This window comes from Neomonachus schauinslandi, chromosome 6, assembly GCF_002201575.2.
Source record: "Neomonachus schauinslandi chromosome 6, ASM220157v2, whole genome shotgun sequence".
NCBI lineage: Eukaryota > Metazoa > Chordata > Mammalia > Carnivora > Phocidae > Neomonachus > Neomonachus schauinslandi.
The window spans coordinates 53,867,860-53,893,909 of NC_058408.1; the positions used below are offsets into that span (position 1 = coordinate 53,867,860).

The 26,050-nt window shown below is 47.2% G+C and overlaps 3 protein-coding genes across 5 annotated transcripts in view; 1 reads left to right on the forward strand and 2 right to left on the reverse strand.

Moving 5' to 3' along the window:
• Positions 1–9,400, reverse strand: part of C6H1orf105 (chromosome 6 C1orf105 homolog) — a 24,031-nt gene extending 14,631 nt beyond the window's left edge. The window contains exons 1-3 of the mRNA XM_021682871.1: positions 9,194–9,400; positions 8,191–8,276; positions 4,867–4,957 (exon numbers count right to left, since the gene is read on the reverse strand). Of these exons, the coding sequence (XP_021538546.1) occupies positions 4,867–4,957; positions 8,191–8,276; positions 9,194–9,400 (384 nt within the window). The remainder of the gene's footprint in view (positions 1–4,866; positions 4,958–8,190; positions 8,277–9,193) is intronic.
• Positions 9,250–12,116, forward strand: PIGC (phosphatidylinositol glycan anchor biosynthesis class C). Of its 3 annotated transcripts, none has more exons than XM_021682626.1 (2): positions 9,250–9,349; positions 10,729–12,116. In XM_021682626.1, the coding sequence occupies exon 2, from the start codon at positions 10,937–10,939 to the stop codon at positions 11,828–11,830; it is 894 nt and encodes a 297-aa protein (XP_021538301.1). In that variant the 5' UTR covers positions 9,250–9,349; positions 10,729–10,936; the 3' UTR covers positions 11,831–12,116. The 3 variants fall into 3 exon arrangements, with proteins under 3 accessions (XP_021538301.1, XP_021538303.1, XP_021538302.1); XM_021682628.1 differs by lacking the exon at positions 9,250–9,349 and adding an exon at positions 9,354–9,420; XM_021682627.1 differs by lacking the exon at positions 9,250–9,349 and adding an exon at positions 9,646–9,702.
• A 12,869-nt stretch (positions 12,117–24,985) lies between these two features.
• Positions 24,986–26,050, reverse strand: part of DNM3 (dynamin 3) — a 576,371-nt gene continuing 575,306 nt past the window's right edge. The window contains exon 21 of the mRNA XM_021682631.1: positions 24,986–25,054. Within this exon, the coding sequence (XP_021538306.1) occupies positions 25,018–25,054 (37 nt within the window). The 3' untranslated portion in view covers positions 24,986–25,017. The remainder of the gene's footprint in view (positions 25,055–26,050) is intronic.

Genomic DNA, 26,050 nt, shown 5'->3' on the forward strand with positions numbered 1-26,050 from the left:
TCTTTCTTTCTTTCTTTCTTTCTTTCTTTCTTTCTTTCTTTCTTTCTCTTCTTCCTTCCTTCCTTCCTTCCTTCCTTCCTTCCTCCCTCCCTCCCTCCCTCCCTCCCTCCCTCCCTCCCTCCCTTCCTCTCTTTCTTTCTTTTTTAAATGTGTTTATTTCCTCCACCAGGCTGGGAGTTCTTGAAAAGCAAAAACACATCTCAAACATCTTTGCATCCCTAGAGCCCATCAAGAATCTGGCACACAGTAGGCATTCGAGCTGAGGGGGAGGGGCAGAGGGAGAGGGAGAAGCAGACTCCCCACTGACCAAGGAGCCCAACGTGCAGCTCAATCCCAGGACCCCGGGATCATGACCTGAGCCGAAGGCAGACACTTAACCGACTGAGCCACCCAGCTGCCCCCATTGTAAGCATTTTAAACTATCACATGTAACATATACTTATGTGTGTACAAGGAAATCGAAGCAAACAATTTGGGATTCCATGTTCTGTAGACCTCCACTTCCCCCACGTCCCCCCACCCACTGCCTTGCTTTCTTTCCCAGCCCTGGAACCAAAGGTCTTCCCCTCCTGCAGCACTTGCTGCTCACTCTTGGTTTCCCCAAGGCCGGCTCAGCGGCAGTAGCAGGGATGGCAAGTGAACTGGCTGGGGCTTCAGAGCACAGGCCCCTGGTGGTATCACCTGCAGAGTCAGAGCCACCAAGAAAAGCAACACTGACATGGTAGTGGGGTTCTCATTTTCCAAGCAGCTGTCCCCAGGATGGCAGATGGCAGCTGTGACGAGAAAGTGAGAGCAACCTTTTGTAGGCCGGCCAAGGTACGACGCACAATTCAGCCGGGCCAAAAGCCAGTCTGCTCTTCACATGTCACGATGGGAGACGTCTTAATATTTGAGGTTAATACCTGCTGAGGTTCGTAAGGTCTGGCTCATGGCCCAAGTCCTTGGCCTTCTTGAATCTTTGATAAAGAAACAGAGAAACATGTTTCTCTCCTTCTCCCTCTCTCCACCTCTCTCTCTGTCTCACACACATACACACATACCTCTCCACATAACAAAAACTGAAAATGTAAAAGCACCAGATGGTGATTTTAAAAATAGCCCTCATGAGCATGCTGAGGAGCACTGACAAATTTGCCTCCATCCTCCCTGCCCTTTGACACCTCTGTTCCTTTCCTCCTTTCCACTCCTGCCTTCAGTGAGAGACACCTCGTGGGTCACCTCTAGTTCAATCCTTTCAGTGAACACAACAAATTGTGACCCAGAAGGGTTAAGAGATTTGTCCAACCATACATTTCGTTTCAGTGAGCCAGAAACTTCCTTGGATAAAGGGTCAAAAGAAGATTACCTTTCTTCAGGGAGAAAGTGGATTCTTAGGATCCATATGAGGGCATAATGATTCCTATATCCCTTAGAAAAAAAAGTGGTGATCAGAGAGCTATTTTCAATATTCCAAAAACGAACCCTCTGAAAATTACACATTTTCCTGTGATCTGAAAATACCAGCCATCTCCATTAAAGAATAAAGCTGAATATAGTTTTTTTTTTTTAAATACTCATATGGTTGACTCAGAAACATTTCAAACCTGCACAAAGTGTTATCAACAGCCATGCATTTACCGTCCAGACTTATTAAACTTGGGTTTTATTACCGTCAGATCGGTGGTGGTCATTATTACCTCCCTTTTAAAATCGTATCTGCAGTTACATGGGTCTGGTCAATAGATAGAGGAAAAGGACTGGGGAGTAGGCAGGGTAGTTTCTGTGGTGGTCATGGGCTGTCAAAAGCAGAGCCAGCGAGAGAGAAATAAGGAAACAAGCTCTTGGTGGTGAGACAATGGGGGGTTCCCCTCCTGTGCTTTTTCCCAGCCACGTCTGGGCCCCTACAGCGTCTCTAGGCAAAGCTCTTTGTCACAGGTCCGCTGAGAGCGAGGTAAGTCCTGCTCTCCTACAGACTCTGACTCCTGAGACTGGAACAACAAACCCAGATCAAAGAGAGGAGAGGAGCGGTGCGGGCAGGAGCCGAGGGAATGCGGCAGCGTTTTTGACTCCATTAGTTCCTGAGTAGCTCTTGCTCAGCGACACCCAACCCGGCAAGTAGGCCAAGGGGTCCCAGCGTCTCCAGCTGCAGGCCCCACGTGGCCCCCGTCGGCGCCACCTTGCTGGGGAGCTGTGAGCCTGTCACCACGGGGCCTCCCTTGTGCCACCTGGTAGCGCCCGGGGCTGTTTCGCGACATCTGGAGGAGTCCATGCCTGTCACTGGCCGGTGAACGTCCTTCCTGACGAAGGAGCCGCTCCACAGGGCAGATGTCTAAACGGCGCAGTGTCAAGGCTCCATTTCTTTGTGTTCATTTTCTATTTTTCCTCTTTGTCAGCTCCGCCTTTCCTCTTGTTTCCTTTTTTTTGTATTCTGTGCCCCACCTACCTCTCAGCTTCTGCCTTTGTGGCTGTTTGTCTTCCTCTCCCCATCTTTCAGTCTCCGAGCCTCAGTTTCCTTTCTGTCTCTCTGTCCGTGGGTGAACAGTGCTGCAGACACCCAGACACCTGCCTCTACCACAGGACGGCGCCTGGGCAGGGCAGGAAGGCCACTTGGAATGTGAGTGCTCAAAGTCCTGCCCTCTGACCTGTGACTGGGAAGGGGAAGGGAGCCAGGTGGCGGGACCTTCGCACCTGTGCTCAGAGGCAGCCTTTTGGCAGGTCCCTGATTTAGAGGATAAAGGAAGAGATAGGGTGTCCACAGTGCACTCCACTCCCACCAGATACAGCACAGTTTCTTTCCAGAAAGGAGCAGGTGCCTGCTGAGTCCGTGTTTACCTCACCAGGTCCATGAGCAGGCCTTCGTGGTCACAGCCAACTCTGTGCAAATCTGCACACCCAGACCTTGTTAAAATAATGTTTCTCTTCCTTTAGCTGCCCTGTCTATTTTAGGGACTTTCCCACCATTGCCTCTCTTTGTTCAGCCTAGCATAAAAAACATTCAGGTCTTGCCACTTCTCTGGGTCTTCATTTCCTTTTGAGGGCTCCTGTGTCACGTAAAACTTACATTAAATACACGTGTATGCTTTTCTGCCGTTAATCTGTCTTACATCAATTAATTCTCTGGCGCAGCCAAACACCCTAAGATGGCAAAGGTAAACTCTTGCCTTCTCTTCACCTGCTTGCCTTTCCTATCTGCAGGGGCAACTGTTTTTCACACACAGGCGCAGAGAGGGGGAGAGAGAGGTGGAGGATCAGGCCCCAGCGCGCTGAGGGTGAGGGCGAGGTCCCGGAGCTCTCCTTCCCGTGCAGGAGTAACGATGGGCGGATTCCTGGGCCTGTCCAGAGACTGGCCTCCTTGGCTCAGCCTACCGGCCAAGCCCCGGGAAGCTCTTGCTCTTGGCTGCTCTCTAATGGTCACCCGGAGTATTGCAGCCATGAAACTCTAAGCCCTGCGGAAGATGGGCCTCTCGAACTCGCCCTGGCCGTTATTAAATAAATGCTTTCTTCTCCCGCCGCCTCCTGCCCAGCGGGTCTGGGGCCTAGAGTCTTAATGCCTCGGAAGGCACGATGCACTGAGACTCAGAGCTCACCTGGGATGAGGAGGTGCTCGGTGGCATGGGAGAGCCTGTCTAAATCGTAAGTTCAAAGAGACAGTGACCGGAAGGCTTGCAGCTGGTTCTGCAGCAATTGCCCGGCGGATCCTGTCCGGGCTCAGCCCCCCTCGGTGCATGTTACGGGGGCACTCGCACCTACAAGCCTGTCCCGGGGGTTGGGGGATTAGTGCCGTGACTCAAGCACAGCCCTGCCCCTAACTGTCCTGCGCTGAAAACCTGGAACATCTCTCCCCCGTTGCTCCCGGCCCCCGGGGCCCTCTGCACTCGGGTCCCGTTCCACGTCAGCCCGCAGCTGCGGCCTGATTCCTTGTTTTCAAGCCCTCCTGCACGCTCAGGCTCCGCGTCTTTGCTCCCCTGCTGCTTCCCTCCGCTGTGGAAATACCTTCCAGATCACATGCGGGAGCCGCTTCCTCTGGAACCGTTCCCTGGTGCTCCCTGCTCACCCCTCCTGTCCCGCCCACCGCCTCGCCCGACCGCTGTGCAGCTGTGCGGTCCGCGCACCTGTTCGTGGAGGTGCGTTGGACTCGCCCCTCTCCCTATCGACGCTAAACCACGGAAGGCCTCCCTAAGCAGGGGTCTACCTCCTGTCACGACGGCCGGCACCCTGGTGGCTCGCAAAGCGGAGCTGTCCTCACGATGGGGCGTCCCCACGAGCGGGGAGCGGGGCGCTGTGACAGTGTTTAGGAACGCCGCCCAGGCCCACCAGCAGCCGCCCTGTGTACTTCTCAGTTAAGGAACTGCACGTCCACCCGGGAGTTCCCTCCCTCTGTCTCCCGCACTGCTGACTTCCCCCGCACCTCTAAGATCGGGAACCCTCTGGGCTCTGCGGTGTAAGGAGTGTCACCCAGGAACCAGTCACGGTGGATTTCTGGGAGGTGGAGGGGATAGGAGGACAACAGGAAATTCCACAGGTGTAGGATCTTGTACGTGGGAGACATAAGGGATCCAGGGTTGGTGATGGGACAGAGTCAGAGGCTCCAGAAGCTAGGACTGGCTCAGGACACAGGCTGAAGGCCTCAGGGCCTGTTTCTCAAGAGGACTGTGTTTGTTTGTTTTCACTTTTTGATGATTGTAACCTTTATTCTTAGTGCTAGTGCAGGTGAGCTTGGGTGAGCCTGGATGCTCATTCTTTTCATTCAACAACTATCTGTGGAACAATGATGATGTTCCAGGCCCACAGCTCTGCTAAGAGATAGGAAACACCGTTACATTTACATTCAGTGTCATCCTGGAACCACTATGGGTTTCTTTTCAATTAAAAAATAAAATTGTGTACCTTAGATAAGACATCTGGAACTTGAAACAAAATAGGCAAATTCCTATTCTTCTTGGATGAAATCAGAAAAGTGGCAGAGGCATGAGGATATCTGAAGTAATCAAAGCAAAGCAAGTTAGAACCACAGTCTCTGGTTTGAAGAGCCAAGCCCTTGGTTGTTTCAGAGATGCAGGGGTCAAAACGAACAGGCCCAAGATGTACCACTCTGGCCTGCAGATTATTTTGAGCTGAAAACAGCCAAGGCCCAAAAGACTCAGGAGGAAACTTTGACCTTCCCCTTAACTGCCTAAAAGAATTTAGATAGAGGACCTGCTCCAGGAGGAGAGCTATCCCATAGATTATATGTAATACAATATCAACTAGGTAAGGTAGACTGGGAGGAACTTCCGCAAAGTCTGTTGAAATTCATCTCTGTGTCCCATTGTTTCTGGATGGCCCAGCAAACATTTGTTTACCAAACATTAACTCTTTCCATTCTTCCTGTGAATTGTTTTCCTTCCCTTTGAAGTCGCCAACCCCTGCCCCCTTCTCCTTACTTAGTTCAGGATGACATAGATGTGACATTTGGCATGACTGTCTTTGGAATCTCATGTGGGTTCTTGTATGTACAAAATTAAATTTGATTTTCTCTTAGTAATGTGTCTCATGTCAATTTGTTTCTTAGACCAGCCAGAAGAAACTTGAAGGGCAGAGAAAAATTTTTTCCTTTCCAAGAGAGATAACCAGGGGACACTCCGAAGAGTTGTTTCCCACCCCAGTCCTGAAGGGCACAGACCATTTGGCAGCTTCCAAAGAATGGCTTTGCCCTCTTAAGTGATTCTGGCTTCTCTGTCCTTTTGTTTTGAACTAACCAATGCCAGTTGTGAAATTGTTGGGAGACACTGTACAAATTAAGGCAGGAAAAAAGTTGTTCATAAATGTGTAATGGTGAAATGCAACCAGATCTCCTTGAAAAGACCTGTGTAGAAGTTATTCATATTTAGTAAGTGCAGGTTTTTTCCATGCCTGGTCTGCTTTCTTGGGAGTCTGTGTCCTTGGACACTGAATCCACTCATTTCTTCCCATGGAACATATTCTTCCTCCAACCACTCTGGAACATTCTTTCTTTCTAGTCAGGACAATATCAGTTCTCCTCACAGGGTGTGGAGAGTTCTGCCTCACAGCTGTTGTGGTTCATTTTATTACAATATAAGGGGCCAAGGCATTCAGGGGGCCTGGTCATCATAAACTGCTTGTGTGTGCAACACTCTGCATGCCCCTGGCATTCCAGAAATGGAAACTTGGCATGCCAGGAACACCTCTCCTCTCTAATGAGGAAAGATTTCATTGTTCATTGTTCATTTAACTCAGGCATGTGAAAGGAGTTTGGTATTCCTGAGGCATTTACAGTTTCATTTCTCCTCGCCATTTCCTTGGGCCCTGGTGGAACAGGGGCAGTGGGTCTGACCCAGCCCCTTCACTGCCTTTATCTTTGATTTGTGAACAGCCTGCCTTGGACTTGACACCCAAATGCTGACCTAGGGAGACCAGAGGCCACTCTCGAGCTGCTTCAGCACTCAATAATCTCAAACGGGGCCTCAGTGTGACCTGCGGGCTTTTAAGACTGATGATGAGTGTGTCTTCCACGTAGCAGGGCAGTCTTCTTTGAAGGAAGGAGGTCTGTGGAGGCCCCAGTGTTCAGAGGTGGGCCCCGCTCATCTAGCCCTGTACGTTTGTACAGGGGCTTGTAGTTGGGGGTGCTCTGAGTACATTTCACTAAATGTTTCTTTTTGTTTTTTAGACTGTTCTGTGTTAGAACTACTTGTCCAAAACCAGGTAATACTTAAAGCACATTTATAACTTTCTTACTGAGGTCTGAGAAAAAGGTTTTGCCAAAACAAAGAGCTTGGAACCCAGAGTTTAAGCCAGATGAAGAGTTTCTAGTCATTAAGAATTGTCGATACTTAAAGAAACCATCCTTTCAAAAGACTTTGCATTCCTATGTTGTCTCCCTGCAAGCTCCAGGCACCACCCTGGTGCGTGTCCAGTGTCTTTTGAGGTAGAGAAGTGCGGTTTCTCTTCACAACGGTTGAGATTGCTGCCCAGATACTCTGTTTAGAAATGAATAGAGCTCCACTGACCACTGAGGTAATTTCTCCTTACGACTAGCTCAAGGTTAGCTAGCGAGAGGGAAAACTACCCCTTCCCTTCTGACTGTCAATAGTCTGTCCTTTCTGATACTCCAGGACCTGGCTGTGTTCTGGGGCTGCCCAGTTGTGTTCTGGGGCTGCCCAGTTGTATTCTGGGTCTGCCTTCTTCAAGCGCCCATCCTGTTCCCCCTCCCTACCCCCGACCCCAAAACTGTACAGTCAGGGAACAAGAGCACCATGCCCAGTGACGCTTTACTCTTGGCTGCAGGGGCAGGTCTAATGGGAACAGGGCTAAGATGGGATAGCGAGCTGTTACTCTACTTAGACGTCAAACACTAACCATTTCACATTAGCTAGACGGTGAGCTAGAGTTTAGATACAAAGTTAAGTAAAAATAGCAGAAAAGAGCAACAAGCACTTCACAGGTGCTCTGAAAATATACAAATCTGTCTAGCTGTTTACTGAGAATGTGGCTTTTAAAAGGAGCAGCTGATAAAGCAAACATCTATGTTATTGGAGAGGGGACCTGGGGAGAGCGTCCCTCACGGACACTCACTTATCTATGGGCAGGAGGGTATGTGTCTCCCTATTCCCCCTCTGATTTCTCCCATTTGCCCCCACATTACCTCACATTCCCCCTTCTTTCCATTTCCCCTCCCCAGAGCAGGCTATATCACCACAGCCGGGGACCAAAAGTAGAGGAGGAATGAGGAAACCCAGTTATTTCGAGTGTCAGCACTAAAATGCTACTAACACACAAACACCTCCAGTTTTGAAACACAGAATCATGTTCCATAGCAGTTTGTCTGGAAGTAGCGGGACTGGTGAGATTGGAGGAGATTGTCTCAAAGGGACATACGGGCAGTCACTACTCTCTAAAGACAGGAATTTATGGTTCTAGACTTTTGATGGTTAAAATTAGTAAGTTTCAAATTGGATAGGCAGCATCCAGGGACAAAATTCTTTTGTATTGTTGAGTGGTGATTGTAGAGAGGGAGGTTAATTGAGATCTCATCCCCCTGCCAAGCCTATACTCAGTGCCCACTTTTGTCTGAGAAACCCGGGCCATTTCTGGGTTTTGAACACTCATCTTGGGTTTCTCAACTGACCAGATTTGCCCCTGATAATTGCCCCCAGAAATCATCTTCTGTGATGTCTTCCTTGCAACCTTTGCCCTTAGTGGCTGAGCTGTTACCTTTTGGGGATGCTGAGCACTAATGGCTTGTTTATGAGGCTGGCCTCACTAAGCCAAGGAATCTTGCCAAATGTTGGAACAGAAACCTGGAGAAAAATGGAAAGAGATCATTTTGCAGAATTTATTGCATTTGAGAACTGCCATCAAAACAATGACCAAAGTAAGCTAATGGCAGCTATATAAAAGCCAGCACTTTACAAAACATTTTTATGATTTGAGCCTTTTGAGTCCCCCGTAAAGTACCCAAGAGCAAATAGAGTTCTCTCCACTTAACAGATGAAGAAATCGAAGCTCAGACATTGTGATTTGCCAAGTCACACAGCTAATAAGTTGATTCAGGTTTTCTGACTTTTGTGCCCACTGTATCTTGCGTTCTACTGTATCTATCCCTTTGCTTCTTTATTACTTCCATCTGTTTATGCATCTATGAAGTCAGCTGAATATTAGCAACCTCCTATTCGGTCTCAGTCTGTTTTCGGTCACAGGGCCCTCCACCCCAATTCCTTCTAGGCAGCAAAGAGGAAAGAACCACACTTTGAACCTACAGACAACTGGATGTTTATCTCCGTTGATCCACTTTCCAGCTGGTGGCTTTGGACGACTCACAACCTCTCTGAGCTTCAGTTCTGTCCTCTATGAAGATATCATCACTTTACAGGTCAATGTACAAGACAGACGGCTCCAGCAGAGCAGGGATTTTTGTCTGTTCCAGTCACTGCGGTACCAGGAGCCCCTAAAACAGTATTTGCAGGTACTCCCTGAATTGGTGTCCAGTGAACTCACGGATGCAGGGGAAGTCCCCAGTTGAGCGCCCGACTTAATAACAGAAGCTCAATAAGTAGGCTTTCTAATCTCTCTTTAACAGCCCAGCCTCTATCCCTGGCGTTCGGATGCCAAATCCCGTCTTTCTGTCGGGCATTTGCTTTTTCCTAGGCTCTGAGCCTGCGCCCTCCCTAGAGGAGCCGCGAGGGCCTCCGAGCCGCCGGGAGGGGGCAGCAGCGACCTCGCAGTCCCGCCGGCGGGGGAAAGGCGCTCCTGCCGCGGAGGAGGGGGCGGACCCGGAAGTGCTCGGCCGCCGCGGCGACCCCGGCGCCCCGGATGGGGAAGGAGGCGGGCGACCGCCCTCTCCCGGCTGCGCAGCCCAAGGAACTGCGGGCAGGTGGGTTCCGAGCGGGAGACGGTGTTTCCGGGCCTCTTTCTCCTCGGCCATCTCCCGCAGGCCCAAGGCTGGTGAGGGGCGGTGAGGGGCGGCGGCGGGCGGGGGAGGCCCGGGAGGGTGAGTAGGGCGCCCCCGGGGACACCTGCCGGACCCCACGGAGCGGCGTTGCGCTTTTCGGCTCCGCGGACCCTCCAGCCCGGGCGGTGGCCGGGAGCTCCCTGGGTTGGGGTCCCTGCTGCAGTGAGGGGTCTCCCAGAGGGTCTCGCTTGTCCAGCAAAAGTTATCGTGGTCTCTATGGAAGAAATAAGGTCGGGCAGTAAGAATTTTCTTCGCAGTCTTGCTGGATGACCCCGGTATTTTTGACTCTTTAAGTTTTCATTGTGAAAAAGGAGAAAACCTCGTGAGAGTTTCCCCTGTAGAAGTAGAATGATAACCCTTTAAATGATGTTAAGCTCAGTTAACGGATTAAGAATCTTTAGTTTTTCTGAGTCCTTGGTTTTGGCCGAGTAAACCGTAGAGCTCATACCTTTTTGTATTGTGCAGTTTAGTGTGGTCTTTAGACTGGTACCTTTTTTAAAAATAATAGATGCCTTTGAGATCTCAATAAATAAAGGCTCTGGATGCTATCCCTAGAAATTTGCACTAATTGCAGCTACAAGGATACAGTGACAGGGAGGGTTTTTGGATGCTCTGAAGCCCATCCACAGACCTCAGGGATATGTGAACCCCTGAGTTAACTGGTTTAGAGGTAGACATGATGTGAGGCCCAGGCTTTGTGGTCAGACTTCGGTTTGAATTTGGCGCCATTGTTTACCACTGTTAATTTGGGCTAAAGTTACCTAAGCAATTTGAATCTCAGGTTTTTTTGTTTTTGTTTTTTTACTAATTAAAGTGGAGCTAATGTTAACTTGAAAGGTGGGGATTAAATGAAAGAAGCTGTGCACTCAGCACGTAGTAGGTACTTAGTAATAGCTAACAGATGTCTTTTACTATCCATGGGATTATAACTTAAAGTCTGAAATGAAATGTTAATGTCCCTAATTATAAAATGGCCACCACATATATTTTGCTCCAACTTTTTTTTTTTAAAGATTTTATTTATTTATTTGACAGAGAGAGACACAGCGAGAGAGAGAGGGAACACAAGCAGGGGGAGCAGGACAGGGAGAAGCAGGCTTCCCGCTGAGCAGGGAGCCCGATGCGGGGCTCGATCCCGGGACCCCGGGATCATGACCTGAGCCGAAGGCAGATGCTTAACGATTGAGCCACCCAGGCGTCTTTTGCTCCAACTTTTAATAAACTGAGTTGGTTTGATTTTAACTTGGTCCTTCCGTTGACCTTTCACAGCTTTCGTATGTTCATAGTCTCTCTTTTTCTAGGAACTTGGCTGTATTGTCCTGCCTCAGAGAGCAAACTCATCTACTGCAGGCCTGGCCTGGGTTGCTGCCTTTGAAACTCGGAACAATACCAACCACAACACAGCATGGAATTTCTAGAGAGATCTTATTTCAAAACTTTATAAAGAATGAGAACCACATGGACTTGTGCAAGGGAGGTTGAACCGGCCTGCGTTTGAGGGAGAGGATCATGTGTGCCCAACCTGGAACTGACACGAAGGAGGCCAAGTGGCAGAAGGTCTTGTATGAACGACAGCCCTTTCCTGATAACTATGTGGACCGGCGTTTCCTGGAAGAGCTCCGGAAAAACATCTACGCCCGGAAATACCAGTACTGGGCTGTGGTATTTGAGTCCAGCGTGGTGGTACAGCAGCTGTGCAGTGTCTGTGTTTTTGTCGTTATCTGGTGGTATATGGACGAGGGTCTTCTGGCCCCCCAATGGCTTTTTGGGACTGGCCTGGCTTCTTCACTGATTGGTTATGTTTTGTTCGATCTCATTGACGGAGGTGAAGGACGGAAGAAGAGTGGGAGGACCCGGTGGGCTGACCTGAAGAGCGCCCTCGTTTTCATTACTTTTACATACGGTTTTTCGCCAGTGCTGAAGACCCTGACGGAGTCTGTCAGCACCGATACCATCTATGCCATGTCGGTCTTTATGCTCTTAGGCCACCTCATTTTCTTTGACTATGGCGCCAATGCCGCCATTGTATCCAGCACGCTGTCCTTGAACATGGCCATCTTTGCTTCTGTCTGTCTCGCGTCACGCCTGCCCCGGTCCCTGCATGCCTTCATCATGGTGACGTTTGCCATCCAGATTTTTGCCCTGTGGCCTATGTTACAGAAGAAACTGAAGGCGTGTACTCCCCGCAGCTATGTGGGAGTCACGCTGCTTTTTGCATTTTCAGCCTTGGGAGGCCTGCTGTCCATCAGTGCTGTGGGAGCTGTTCTTTTTGCCCTTCTGCTGGTTTCCATCTCTTGTCTCTGCCCTTTCTACCTCATTCGCCTGCAGCTTTTTAAAGAAAACATTCATGGGCCTTGGGATGAGGCCGAAATCAAAGAAGACTTGTCCAGGTTTCTCAGCTAAGTTAGAGACTTCCATTCTGTTATTAAGGCAAGCTGATAGACTATACTCCTAACTAGCATAAGATTTGAATCTTACAAGAATCCCATTCTGGAAGCAACGTACCAATGTGGGTCGGGTAACAGAGATCAAAAGAAAAAACTAACCAAAGGCGTGGGTGGTGAAGGTGCTTGCCCTTTCTGTTACTTTGTGGATGAAAAAGCTTCCTGGGGCCCTCTTGAATTCTTGCCTGTCATCCGCTGTAACAAAGTGATGTGGTTTCTGTTTATTAAAAAAAATAACACATCCATTAAGTTGTCTCACGAGTTTTCTATAAGCAGAAGGCTGACAGAAGGGACGTGAAGAGTGAAGAGAGAATGAAAATATGTGTGTTTATGTGTAAAGTCACTTCGCTCTACCTTTATTTATCTAGAGCTCAAATGGGAGAATCCTGGATGCTGTGCTCTCTCATTGGCTAAGATCACAGAATCGGTCACTTCACCTTGACTCCCGAGTTTCTCCTTCGTTCTCAGTGAAGCACGGACACACTACAAGGGAGAGTGTGATGTTCGTAATACATAATCAGAATGCCAGGGCATTCAGAGAGGCTGAAGTAGTTAGGAACTATTTGCTAGAGGAGGTGGCATTTGAGCTTGGTCTTGGAGGTTAGGCGGGATTTAGGTAAAAGATGGTTTTGGGGCAAGGTGGCAAAGGCCTTTAGGAACCAGGTCAGTAATACGAACAAGTGAAGCCAGCAGACTTTGTGTGACGAATGGCAGCTGAAAGCTGGATGGAGTGCGCCCTGGCCAGCGAGGGCAGCCACTGCTTAGCTGAGGGTTTCTAGGCAGAACGTAGGCCTGGCTGCAGATCCGGAGAAAGTTCTGAGTAAAATCCAAAATGAAATCTCAGTACTGCAAATGTGATTTTTCATGTGAAATCTGACTGGTAAATTCTGTCACATTTAAATCTGGACAGAAACCACACTTGGATGCACCGAGCCCCCCGTTGTGCCACATCTGTTGTTCGGGCGAGCACAGAGGTGAGGAAGTGTTTCATGGGGGTTCAGGGTTATGGGGATTGGAGGAAAAGTTGGAATGGGAGGTTTGAGTGACAGGAATTTGGGCTTTATACTGCGGGTCATTGGGAGCAATCCAGCTTATCTAAGCAGGGAGTAAATGATTAGATAATGGGCTGATTATGCAACTGCTTGGTGTCCTGTTTTTCATCTGTAAAGTGGGAATGGAAGTATTACCACGGGAGTTGTGATAACAGATCTGTGCAGAAAGCTCTGAAGAACCCTAGACACGTAGCACTACATTCGTGTCAGCGGTTACTGTCACAAAGTTTATCTGTAGGAAGACTGGAAGAGGACAAAGTACAAAATGCATCTGGTGCCTCCCAGAGTAGTTGGTATCTCACGAAATAACTCATTTGGGGCAAGTCCCTGACCATCTCACTAGAGACTAGCCTCAAGTCAGAAATTTCATCAGAGGTAGTCGTCTTCCAAAGGAGTTCTGCTGTTTTTTCTCCGAACATAGATTTCTCAGTGTCTTGAACTAGTGTCCTCAGTACTGTCACATCACATCCTTCTTTTTCTGATTTGAATTTGGACTGATGAGTATAGTGTTTGGTTAGAATGGGTGGTTTTCCCTAAGGCACGTTGGATTTTTTTCGCAGCCCCAAGGACACTGGCTCAAGGGAAGAGACGGTCTTGGAAACTGACTTGAGCTCAAAGCGCCCGTCCGCTGCCTGTGCTGGCTGTGGTCTTCCCGTGCCTCGAGAGCAGCCAGAACTGGCGCCTAGCTGCTACATGGTTCACATCAGGAATAGGGCCAGGTGTCAATGGCTGAAGGTAGGAAAGAACCGTATAAAATTGTGCTTTATTTCTTTCTATCCTAATACATTTGCCTTATTTGAATGGGTTTCTGATTATCAACTTTAGGGAACTCACGTAGCAGCTGCATCCATGTCGATGAGCAGAAAGTTCTCCAAATTTGATCCACTTTCAAGAGTAGTTTCAATGGGATGAATTAATGGGCCTGTGCTGTCATTTTCAACCGTTCTCCATCACACTGTATGTAGTATGTGGAGCCCCCCACGGCCTGATCCTCTTCAGGTTGATGGTTGTAGTTCAGTGTGGAGGTGGCCGGGCGGATGGGGAGTTGAGGGTTGGATATGAGGGGATAGGGTGGGGCAGCCGACTCAATTCAGGTAGAAAGGTGGCAAAAAGGATAATCCAACTGGAGTGAACAGTACGTTCAAAGCGCGCAGGGAACGGATTCATCCTGGCAGGGGACAGAAGCACAGAATAGACAAGCCGTGGGGAGAGGGCTTGAGGTCTGAAAGTGCTGAATCCTTTGAATTATCGTAACCTATAGTCAGCACAAACTAAGGTTTAGAAAAGGGATATAAGATTCCCACCAAACACAATGTTATGCACAAATATGATATAGCTCAGTTTTCAGGCTGAGCTAGAGAGGCCGAGGCTGGGGAGCTCTGTGGCTCAATAGTGAAGAGTGAGCTCTGGACGAAGGGTGGGGACAATGGTGGGCGTGGGGATGAGGGGTCTGATTAGAGAGATTCTCCGAGATCTTGGGAGACTCGTGTTGAGAAATGGAAGGGACTGGAGGATGACTGGGGCCTCTGTCTTGAGTGGATTTGTGTTCCATTCACTATTCCATGAAAAAACAGAAGTGAGAACGGGTTTGGAGGTGAAGTAGATACGAAAATAAGAATGGGACCCATTAAGTTTGAGGTGCCTGAGATGGTACACTCAGGCTAAGGTGTTCCAAATGTAGCATCTGGAGGACATTGGCTCCAAATTCTGGGCATATTCTAGAAGGGTATTGAAATCTAAATAGAATCTAGTGCTGTTGTACTTGGAATTCTTTGTATAGGATTGGTTGCCTCATAACCAGGCTATGGTGGAATTAGAGATGGATCACAGAAGGAGAATTAAAAAATCTAAATGATAACCAAAGGGAAAGAATGCCCTATGAAAACAGATTAGAGAATTGAACACCACGCCCTGGAAGGAAGGCTCAACAGAGATACAGAGTCATCACCTATAACACTGAAAAGGGCCAAAGTGAATGTTGATTTGTTTACCAAGTCATGAGTGGGAGAGGACACCCTTGGAAATTGGAGCCGGACAAGTTTCAGACAAATGAAAATATAATTTTATACACTTTCTGCCTGTAACTCCAAGAAGTTCCCCAGACCAAGAACATAAATGGATTCCAAAAAGGTTTGGGAAAAAATACAAATAAGCCATAAACACTTTGTAAGAAAATGTGAAGAAATCCCAAGCTCGTACGTGGTACTCCCTGAGGGATGATGAGGCTCCCTTAGGGCACGCTGCCTGTTGCTACACAGGGATGCAGGCCCAGATGATGATGATGATGGGTATGACCTGGTGTGACACTTGTTGGGAAAGCTACTCCTCACTAAAGGACAGTGATGCAGCCAGTCTCTTAAATTTAAGCTATGCTGAAAGAGTGCAAGCAGAATATTAAGGACTTGGATTTTTCAGAGAATATTATGGTGCGTGTGGGAAAGGAAAGGGGGAGGCATTACCGTAGCATTGGAATTAAAATCCCAAACCAAACACTTGGTTGCATAAGCAACTGTTAGCCCTCCCTTCTCCGCACCCCTTTCTCCCAGCCCTGCTTTCTGTCAGTAGGTAAGGCTGGATGGAGGGTGGTGGTGGCAAGTGAGAGCAAAGAGGGAGGAATGAGGAGGCAGCTTTGCCTGTGTCTCCAAAATGGCACCAGGGGTTGTAGTTGGGATAGACAGGGTCAGGGGAAGGCAGAGCTATGGAGCAGTGGGTGTGCTTCGTTTTGGGGCATGATGTGGCTTAGAGAGGATCGGCAGGGAGCTAGAAGGCTGTCGGGGATCTGAGGATAGCAGCACGTTGGGTCTGTGCGGCGACCAGCTTGGTGTCAGTGTTATGCCTCTTTACCATGGCATAAACTTTTGAGTGAGCCTTTGAGCAGCTGGCTTCAATTGTGGATTTAAGAATCCATGCTGAGCGTATTCAAGGAAGCCTGGAGCCACTCTACAAAAGCCAAAGGCTCAAGGTCAAGACAAAGAAAAGCCAGAAGAGGGCATCAGTCGCACAATTTTACAATATTCCAAACTCACTGGATGCAGGGAAACGGCTGGGACACAGTGCCATCCTGTGGAAGTTACTGATACTCCTTTTTGTAATGAAATTCAAAGTCTTGGAATTCTTGATGAATTGCAGTTTGAGAAATAACTACATCGTTTGAGGTCCCCATAAATTCAGGAAATAAAGAGCACATTGGGATTTGATAAATTATAATTGCTACATTTTCAAGCACCCAGTGTGTACCAGGCACCGTTAGGCACTTTATATGCATTATCTTATTTACTTGTCAGAACAATCCTGTAATACAGGTATTATTTTCATTTTACAGCTGAGGTGACTGAGACTTATAGTGAGCCAGGAACTTGCCCAAGGCTGTGTTGCCAGTTTGGGCTGATACTTTGATTTTCTGAAAGCTGAATTGCATCCAGGGCCAAAGGCTAACTGGTAGGCAGTTGCTTTGAATGCTTTCTCAAATCCCTCACTATTCCCTTTATCCCTTATTCCTACCCCCAACATCTAGCAAAATATTTATTGTCCACCCAGGCTGACACTTTCTGCCATTCACATTTTATGATGTTTGGCCTCAGGAATGTATTCATTCAGCAGATATTCACTGAGCACTAATTGTATGACAAATACTGTTCTATGTGCTTGAAGTACATCTAGGAACAAAGTGGACAAAGGTCCTCGATCTAGTAGAGCCCACCTTCTAGCAGGAGGAGACAGACAATAAACATAAGTAGAAGATAATGCTATGGGAAAAAGTATCAATGGTATTAAATAAGGGGGTCAGGGTAGGTTTCATGGAAAAAGTAACATTTGACCAAAGACTTGAAGGAGTGAGCGAATAATTCAGATTCCCAAGGGACGAACATTCCAGGCAGAGGGAAGAGCTGCTGTAAACGTGCTGGCAGAAGACCCCAGGCTGCCTGGCATATTTGGGGGAGAGCAAGGAGGGGCTGATGTGGAGTGACCAAAGGGGACAAAGGATGAGGCCAAAGAGGTAATGGGGTTCTAGATCACGTGTGACACTACAGGCTAGTAAAAGGACTCTGGCTTTTGCTCAGAGATGGGAGCCATTGGAGGGGCTTGGAGAAAAAAAGGGATGTGATTTGGCATACATTTTGGAAGGCACATTCTGGTTGCTGTGGGGCAAGACCAGAGCAGCAAGAAGCATTGGGAAGTGCTTGTAGTCATCCAAGCAAAGGTTGATGGTGCTCAGAACAGAGTGATAGCAGAAGTGGCAAAAACAAGTCACATTCTGGATATAATTTGAAAGTTGAGTCAAGGGCTTCTTGACATATTAGATGTGGGGTATGAAAACAGAGAAGCGTAAATGACTCTTAAGGGTTTTGGCCCCAGCAAACTGAAAGAGAAAGAGATGTGATCAATTGAGCTGGGGGCCAAGGGAATATGTGTGGAGATTTGGGGGAAGAAAATCTGTTTGAGGCATGTAGGATATGAAATGTAGACATAAGGGCTGAAATGTTGAGTAGGGAGTTCGATGAGTTTGGATTTTAGGAGCAATGTATGGGATGGAAATATACATTTGGGAATTGTTGGTGTCTAAATGCTATAAGACTATCATCAAGGAAGAGATCATCAAGGAGAGAGATCATCAAGGAAGTTGATATGAACCGAGAAGAGGACCAAGAACTCCAAATTAAAAGGTTGGAGAGAAGAATAAGCAAATCGATTTGGAAGTTGGAGTCCTGGGAACCAAGTGCAGATGACTCGAGGGAGAGGAGGTGATCAACTGTGATCAGACGAAAATCTGGTATATCAGGTAACATAAGGACAGAATTTAGCATTGGATTTAGCAAGGAGGGAGTCATCATCGGTGGTGCTGAAAAGAGCAGTTTTTGGTGGAGTGGGGGAGGGGAATAACCTATTTGGGGTGGGTTTAAGAGAGAAAAGAGAAGGGGAATTGGAGCAGCAAGTACAGGCAACTTTCTAGAAGTTTTGCTTCAAAGGGGGACCAGGAAACAGGACAGAACCTGAAAGGGGAGGTGAGGACAAGAAACTTGTTTTTTAAGATGGGAGAAATGATACCAGGTTTGTATGCTGATGGCAATGGAACAATAGAAAGCAGTAGTTGATGTGAGGATAGTGAGAATATTCTTGAGCATTTGAGAGGAGAGGGGGTCTACTGCACGAGTGGGGAGCCTGGCTTTGGCCAGAGGACAGAACCGTTACCTATGGCAACAAGTGGAAGGCAGATACATAGAAATGCTCTGGTGAGAGGGTAGATGGTAACTGGGTAGATGAGGTGATGGGATTTTTGGAAGTTCTTTTCTGATTGCTTCAATTTTCCTAGGGAAGTAGGAGGCAAAGAATCAGCTGGGAGTGAGGATAAGGGAGGAAGTGTTGGGGGAGTGAAGAGAGAGAAGGTAGGAGATAGGTTAGGAAGTTGGGGCAGTGAAGGAACTAGGGATGGTTAGTGTAATTGCGCAGCAGGATTAAAGGCTCACTTGAACGTGGTGATCATGACTTTAAAGCGAAACTAATTGGTTTGGTTGTGTGTGTGTGTGTGTGTGTTTTCCAGACCACGTCCACGTACATGGGTGCAAAGCAGAGGAGGTGGAGAGTTGAATATCCTCAGGGTGGTGGTTTTATCAAATCAAGAGAAGGACAAGGGAGAAGAGTACACATGCATGGGCATGATTATAGTGATCGGCCAGGGCATTTAGTTGGGTAAGAAGGAGAGTGAACCGTAATGGGGGTGAAGGCAGGGAGAAGATCAGTGAATTGGAGTCCAAGCAGTTAGAAGCTCGGGAAGTGAAGAGCAGAGAATAAAGACAAGGCTATCAATCGGAGTGAGTAGCTGAGGTAGAGTTGGGGGCAGCATCACTGGAGAAGTGAGGCCAAGAAAATAAGAAGCGGGATGGATGGGCTGGGATGTTGGAAGGATAATTTATACCTCTGTGAAATCCCCGAGAATTAATGACAGGGAAGAGGAGCTAAAATCATCAAGGAACGAGGGAACGTGAACTAGGGGTTGGTGGCTCAAAGCGACTGTGAGGGGTAGTATGTGCTATGGTCTGAGGCTCAAAGCTGAGGGTTTTAGGGCGGACGGAGGAAGAATGGTCTGAAAGCAAAAGTGAAAAGAGGAGCCAGCCCCTCAGGTTCAGCAGTAGGAGGGCTGTTGGGCACAAGTGTGGGCACTCAGTCCCACCTTCGGAGACAACTGCAGGGGGGAGCGGTGCCCCGAGAGGAGATGCAGGTGGTGTCAGAGCAAGAAGGCGAAGGACACATCCGGACAACAGGTTGAAGATACAGGGGATTTTGCTGATCGGGGGAAGTAGATTACGGAGGGCCCAGGGTAAGGGTTCCAGAAGCCGGGGAGGGCAGCACAGGATGGGCGAGCCCAGAACCGTGTGGCGAGGAGGAGGGGGGAGGAGGGGGACCTAGCGGTCTAGGGGATCTTGGAAGAGGGACATAGGCTGGGGAAAGGGCTCATCATAAAAGTCCCGGTGGGTTCAAGGCGGCCGGCGGGGAGGACGCAAGTGTCGGTGGGCAGGAGGGAGGTGGGGTCTGAGTGTGCAGGCTTCCTCACGTCATCACGAACGTGCTACTGTCGCTTGCTAATGGGATTAATGTGCTAATTCTCTGGGTGATGCACATTTTAGCAAGAGCCTTTAGGGGATAATGACACCAACTTCCTGAGAACTGTGCAATCTTCCATCAGTGGGGCCGTGCCACTTGCCGTCTTCTAGAAAGTTTGATTCTGTGTAAAGGGATCAAAGCCTTGATGAGAGGCAGGGTTTGGCCAAGGTCCTGTGGACGCTCAGTCCCGAGGAGGCACGCTCCCCTGACCACGGGGAAGGCTCTGGACAGCTTAGCCGCAGGGGAGACCGGCTGGGGTGAGCGAGCTTAGACCACGCTAATGCTCTGGGCTGTTTTTGTTTTTTTTCTTCTTTCTCAGCTCACAGGTGTGATGAATGTTGATCTGTTTACCTCGGAAACAATAGCCATCACCAACCAAACCCAAACACCATTGTCCTCCCAGATACATTACTGTGAGTAACGGGGCCTTCCCCGGAGAAGAGGTGGTTAGGAAGCCTCTGCTTCCCAACTGCCCGACATTTCCTCAGCACCGGGGGCCTGGCAGCACCGGGGCACTGGTGCCTCCTCACGCCCATCGGGTAATGCAGGGGCCCAAGTGCCCGAGGAAGGGGCTTAGAAAGGCAAACGGCCTTTTCTGCCACCATCTGGCACCAATTGCACCCGGGTTCAAATGACAGCCAGGATCAGCCTGAGGTCTTGTGCCCTACACAGACTAGCCCTACAATCCCTTGACCATATGTTGCTGGGACAATGGAACAAATTGATTTTGCCAACGCAGAGGTCGAGGGAAGAGGTGGTCCCTCGGGGCCCCAACAAAAAGCTGTCCCCTGCTTTCCCAAGCCCTGCTGGCTCCCTGCTCCCCACTCCAGGCCGGCCCTGTGGCCTTGTGCAGAGCCCAAGTAACATTTGGACGCTGCTCAGTGAGAACACTGTGGGCCTCCCACTCTTTTTAAATTGCAAAATAAGCAGATGCTCAGGCCCCGGGCAGCTTTTCGCGTGTGCAAGCTGTATTTTTGTCTTTAAAAGAGAAAAAGGCAGCAGGCAGAGGAGCTCTAACGCGTTCTCTGCTGCCTTCCAAGAGGCTCCCTCGGAGATGAGAAATGGGAGCAACAGCTCCAGCCCAGAGGAGCCACAAAGCCTAGTCTTTCCAGAGTGTTAGATGAAGCTTCAGAGACATACTTTGCTAGGAGCTGTTTTGAGAGGTGGAACCCGCGTCGGTGACTTCCCCACTCCTCTCTTGAGGATTCTTTGGTCTCCCTGATGCCCAGGGAGTTTGCTAAGGCTTGGTTTCCTCTGCGCCTGCTCGTGGCCCCTGTTCATGAGGTTCTCCAAAGATGTGATCGGGGCTGAAAACCGGGACCTGATATAAAATACTGTGAAATTTGATTTGATTAAAAACAGTACTGGAGTCGCAGATTAGTCTTGGCGCATCCCACAGCCTGCCATCTAATCTGATTCAATAGTAACTTATAGTAAAAAAATCCCCAAACAAGGGTGCGAATTGTGGTGGTGGAGGCAGCCGGTTTGTCCTGTCAGTGGGACGTAGAGTGATGGGGTGCAAGCTCCACCTGATTTATGCAGATAGACTCTGTAGTATTATAAAGGGTTACAGAAATGATTTTTTTTCTTCTTCAGCAATCTTATCTTCCTGTAGGTGAGGTTCTTTTTTTTTTTCAAAGGTTTTATTTATTTGTCAGAGAGAGAGAGAGCGCATGCACACAAGCAGGGGGAACTGCAGAGGGAGAAGCAGGCTCTCCACTGAGCAGGGAGTCTGATGTGGGGCTCGATCCCAGGACCCTGGGACCGTGACCTGAGCCAAAGGCAGACGCTTAACAACTGAGCCACCCAGGTATCCCGAGGTTCATGTTTTTAAAATGGATTCATGGTTGCAAAGGTTTACTTCAGAATCTCACAGAGCTGGACTAAAGATTCCAGTATCATTGGAGGTTTGTTTTTTTTTTTTAAATCATACTTAATGCTGAGCTATGAAACAGATACTGTAACAATTTTCAAGCTCTGGGATCCAGACTTTCGAAGTATATCCCGTTCCTCCAAGCCCACCGACAGTGTCTGTGAAGGAAGAGCGCAGGTTCTCTCTTTTTCTTTTGGCTTTCAGCTTCTAGGATGTTTGTGGCAATTTCCGTCTGTGTATATGTGGTCCCTGTTTATTTACCAGTGAGGCTCCCTAAGGGAAGGATTGAAGTTTTGTTTATTTTTTCCTACCTTTAGTTCTCTTTTCTCCATCTCTCGGATGTCCTGGATTTTTCTAGCTGGAGACTGTGGAACCCCCCTCGCTGCTTGCTGGGGCAGAGTGCTGCAGAGCGCCTTCTGATTCAAAGGCTTTCTGTTAGAAGCCAACGTAAAGTTCATGGACTACTTCAGCCTCAATTCCACTGTCTTTTCCTCAACCAGCACTTACATGGCTTAGAGTCCGGTATTATGCTACTCCACTAGAAATAAAACATCTGGTTTCTGATTGGCTGAAATGAGTTCTATTGTTCCCTTCTTTGTCAGAGGTCAGAATCACCGTGCTCTGGAATGTTAGCATGTGTTGGGTCAGGTGGATAATTTGGGTTCTAGAACTTAAGTGGCTTCTTCAGCACTGAACTCAGTAACAGTTCTCTCTGGGAAAAGGACTCAAATTTTCTCCTGTCAGAGCACCGTGCAATAATTGCTCATTGTTATTTTGTAAGCTACTTTTTCCCTGTTCCTTCTCTCTGGGTGCTCCTGGACCACATAACAGGACACTATGATGAATTCAAGAAATGCCTGATGCATAAATAATGGGATGAGAACATTTAAGAAATAGTACATTTGTTATAGGTATAACGGTTCCTCATGATGATCCGGAGTTATGGTCAAATCTGAAGGATGCTGCACTTGTTCAACCCTCTCAAATATTGAGGGTGGAGGTGGGGGCAGGGAGAGTTGGGAAAGAGTACATTATGCAACACAGAAACCACGACGGATAGTAAATATGAACCCACCATAGCATAGTTTAATGCAGCTCCAGGCAGCTTCTCCCCTCCCACCCCCATCCCGATTCACCCCTTCTTTCTTGCCTCGTCAACGTGAGGAAGGGCCGGCACTTTTGTGGAGACTGTGCAAGGTTGCTAAGGAATCGTTTCATTCTTGTGCGATTTGGGCTTTCTTTTCTCGTTGTTCATCAGGTCAGTTTAAGCTTTAAACATTTAAACTGTGTCACACTATATGAAAATAAGATCATGTTTAAGACAAAGTGGAAAAGAACCAAACACCTAAAAAAGATGAATTGGTGAAAACCTTCCGGTGGACAACCTGTTCTTTTGTTTGAGGAGGTGGTATGAAATAATCTGGGAGCATTGTCTCTGTTGGGATGGCGATGCTCTCAGATGAGCATGCTGTCCAATAAGAGTATTATCCAAACACTCAGGTGGTTGGGCTGGAGGTGGAGGAACTGGCAGGACTGCACGCTGTGCCTTATTGTGCATCAGCCCAGTCGCCCCCAAGAATACTTGAGCCTCAGTCGATCCCCTGCGCTGGTGCCTTTGAATTTTCTTAGTGACCAGTGCTTCTAACTCACAGTCACTGGACCTGAGATATGAGTAAAAATTGATGTCATGTGCCGTATAAAAATTTTAACCAGAGAAAGAAGCTAGCTTAGCATTCTTGGGTGGAGAGCGTAGCCCTTATAAAAGATCTTTATGGTCCAAAGTGAGAGCATTGTGAGTGAGGGTCTCCATGTTTTAATTGGAGGGTCCTGCCCACATCTGCCACTTTGCCTGTCTTTGTGAGGACATGCCTAGGTCAAACAGGAGGTCCATGGGACCCCGATTCCTGATGAACAATCTTGTACTGTCCTCTCCTGTAGTTTCTGTCTTACTATGGTAAAGTGATCACAGAAGTGATCTCACCCAATAGGAGATCATTTTAAATTGTACTTTAGATCATGTAAACCTTCGAGGAGAGAATTCTGAATTAAATCTCAAATCTTCTTTTAAAATCTGAGATTGCAAATATGGCAGATGTCCTACCTTAATAATAAACATTTTATTTGGGTAAATGTTTGGATTTTTTGTAATGGTACCTTAAAATTTCAGTTTTGGAGTTACCATTTGAGGATTAAGGTATAAAAAAAGTTCTCTGTTCCTCCAAACTCATACAGATTCCATTCTTCCAGTGCTTTACTGACACATAAAGAATCTTTCTTCTCAAGGTGGTAACATTTCCTTGCACTTTTATTCTGAATGATATATTTTCCCCTGAATTTGCTGAATGGAATGTGTGAGGTTTGTGTGTTTCAGACCCATAATATTTTCCATGATCTTACATAATTTATCTCCTACAAGGAGTGTTTAGAAAATAATAAAAACAGGAATACATGTTTTGGTGCACTAACAGTTATTAATAGGATCCCTGGAGGCCGGTTGAAATTATTCAGTCTTCTGTGTGTTTTCTAGATATCCAGAATTTTTGCTTCATCTTCTCTCACTTTTAAAAAAAATTCCAGTATAATTAGCATACAGTATTGTATTAGTTTCAGATGTACAATATAGTGATTCAACAATTCTATACCTTATTCAGTGCTCATCACGACAAGTGCCCTCCTTCATCCCCATCACCTGTTTCACCACCCCCGACCCACCTGCCCTCTGGTGACCATCAGTTTGTTCTCTATAGTTAACAGTTGGTTGCTCAGTTTGTCTTTTTTTCTTTGTCCATTTGTTTTGTTTCTTAAATTCAACATGGGTGAAATCATATGGTATTTGTCTTTCTCAGACTTATTTCACTTGGCATTATACACTCTAGATCCATCTATGTTGCTGCAAATAGCAAGACCTCATTCTTTTTTAAGGCTGAATAATATTCCATTGTGTGTGTGTGTGTGTGTGTGTGTATCACATCTTCTTTATCCATTCATATCCATCAATGGACACTTGCATTGCTTCCATAATTTGGCTACTGTAAATAACACTTCAATAAACATAGGGTGGGTGCATATATCTTTTCAGATTAGTGTTTTCGTATTTTTTGCATAAATACCCAGTAATGGAATTAGTGAATCATACGATAATTCTATTTTTAACCTTTTGAGGACCCTCCATACTGTTTTCCACAGCGGCTGCACCAGGTTACATGTCTACCAACAGTTCACGAGGGTTCCTTTTTCTCCACATCTTCGCCAATACGTGTTTCTATCTTATACTTCTTTTGGACAGACATTTCAATTGAAGATAGATTATCGTTCTCCACCAAATAGCAAATTAAATCACAGTGCTTTAATAACTATTTTTCAAGTTAAGCTCCTTACAAGATCAAATTACATATTTTTCCCCTTACCTGGTTTTAGCTGAAAACTATTTTAATTTGGGTCTTCTTTAGAAAAAGAAACAGAACATGTTTCATTTTTATATAGAATAAACTTTGTTTTTATTATAGGCATGGATCAAAAATAAAAGTTTTTATGTACATATGACATGTAGTGCAAATGAAAGGCTTTGAAATCCCATGGATAGACATGTTGTTGGAAACAAAAGGAGATGAATCATGGGTGTTAGGATGGTCGTCCTGGAACTGCAGGAGGGGGTCGCCTAGTGAAAACAAAACAAAACAAAATAACAAAAAGAAAAACACAGATGCAGAGGAAGAAAACAATGTTTAAATTATAAAACAAATCCAAATAAAAGCATGCAAAATGATCCCACGAGAGTCAAATTCAAATCAGACAAAAACATGCAGACATGCAGGGGAAATGAGAGAACCACATGGCAAAGTGAGCAGTTCCCAGGACTCCTCCTGGCTACGGGCAGTGTGCTAGGTGTGAGCCACGTGAGCCCACTCCAAACTCTTATTTTGTACCATGGGACAATAAATCCATGCAATCATATTCAGGAGACTTGGAAATAGTACCAGAGCCAAATACCTTTATGACCTTGAGTATTTGTTTCTGAGCCCTGATTTTGTGACGTTCGGTTACTTCCAAAGATTCCAGCAAATGTTAAATCTCCGTAGGGAGAAGGAGTTGATAGAGAAATAGGATAGGTGAAAAATGTTTTTCAGGTGAGGGAAATTAGAAGGTGTCACGAGGTCCAATGAGCAATGCAATCATAATGCAGAAAATGTCAGGGGTTGAGCTTGGAGAAAAAGGATTTGTAAATAAGAATCTGCTCCACGTGAATATCCCGATATGATAGCCTTTCCAGGCCCAGGGAAACTACAAGGCTAGCCCTGGTCCACGGGAGCCTGGGAGTCTGTCTTAGAATCGCGCACAACCGAAGTTCTGATTTATTCAGAACTGGGTGCAGGGTGAAGGAGATTTAGCTTGCTGGATCTTTCTCCATATCCCTAGCCTGGCTTGCATCTTGTCAGGCCGACGGTTGTGAAATAAGGTCCAGAGCCATGTTTCATTTTGACATCAGCCTCTCTGGATGATTTGCTGCTGGAGGAGTAAACTCTACGTTGCCATGCACGGCTGTGTAAGTAGGAAAACAGCATGCCAAATGAAACTTTCCCACTGGTTTCCAGCAGCCATCTGTATTTTAATTTCCTCTTTCTAACCAAATTGGTAATGAACTCAAACCTACAGC

Excerpts from the sequence above, each read along its gene's own strand:
- PIGC (XM_021682626.1), top strand. The coding sequence starts at position 10,937 with ATGTGTGCCCAACCTGGAACTGACACGAAGGAGGCCAAGTGGCAGAAG.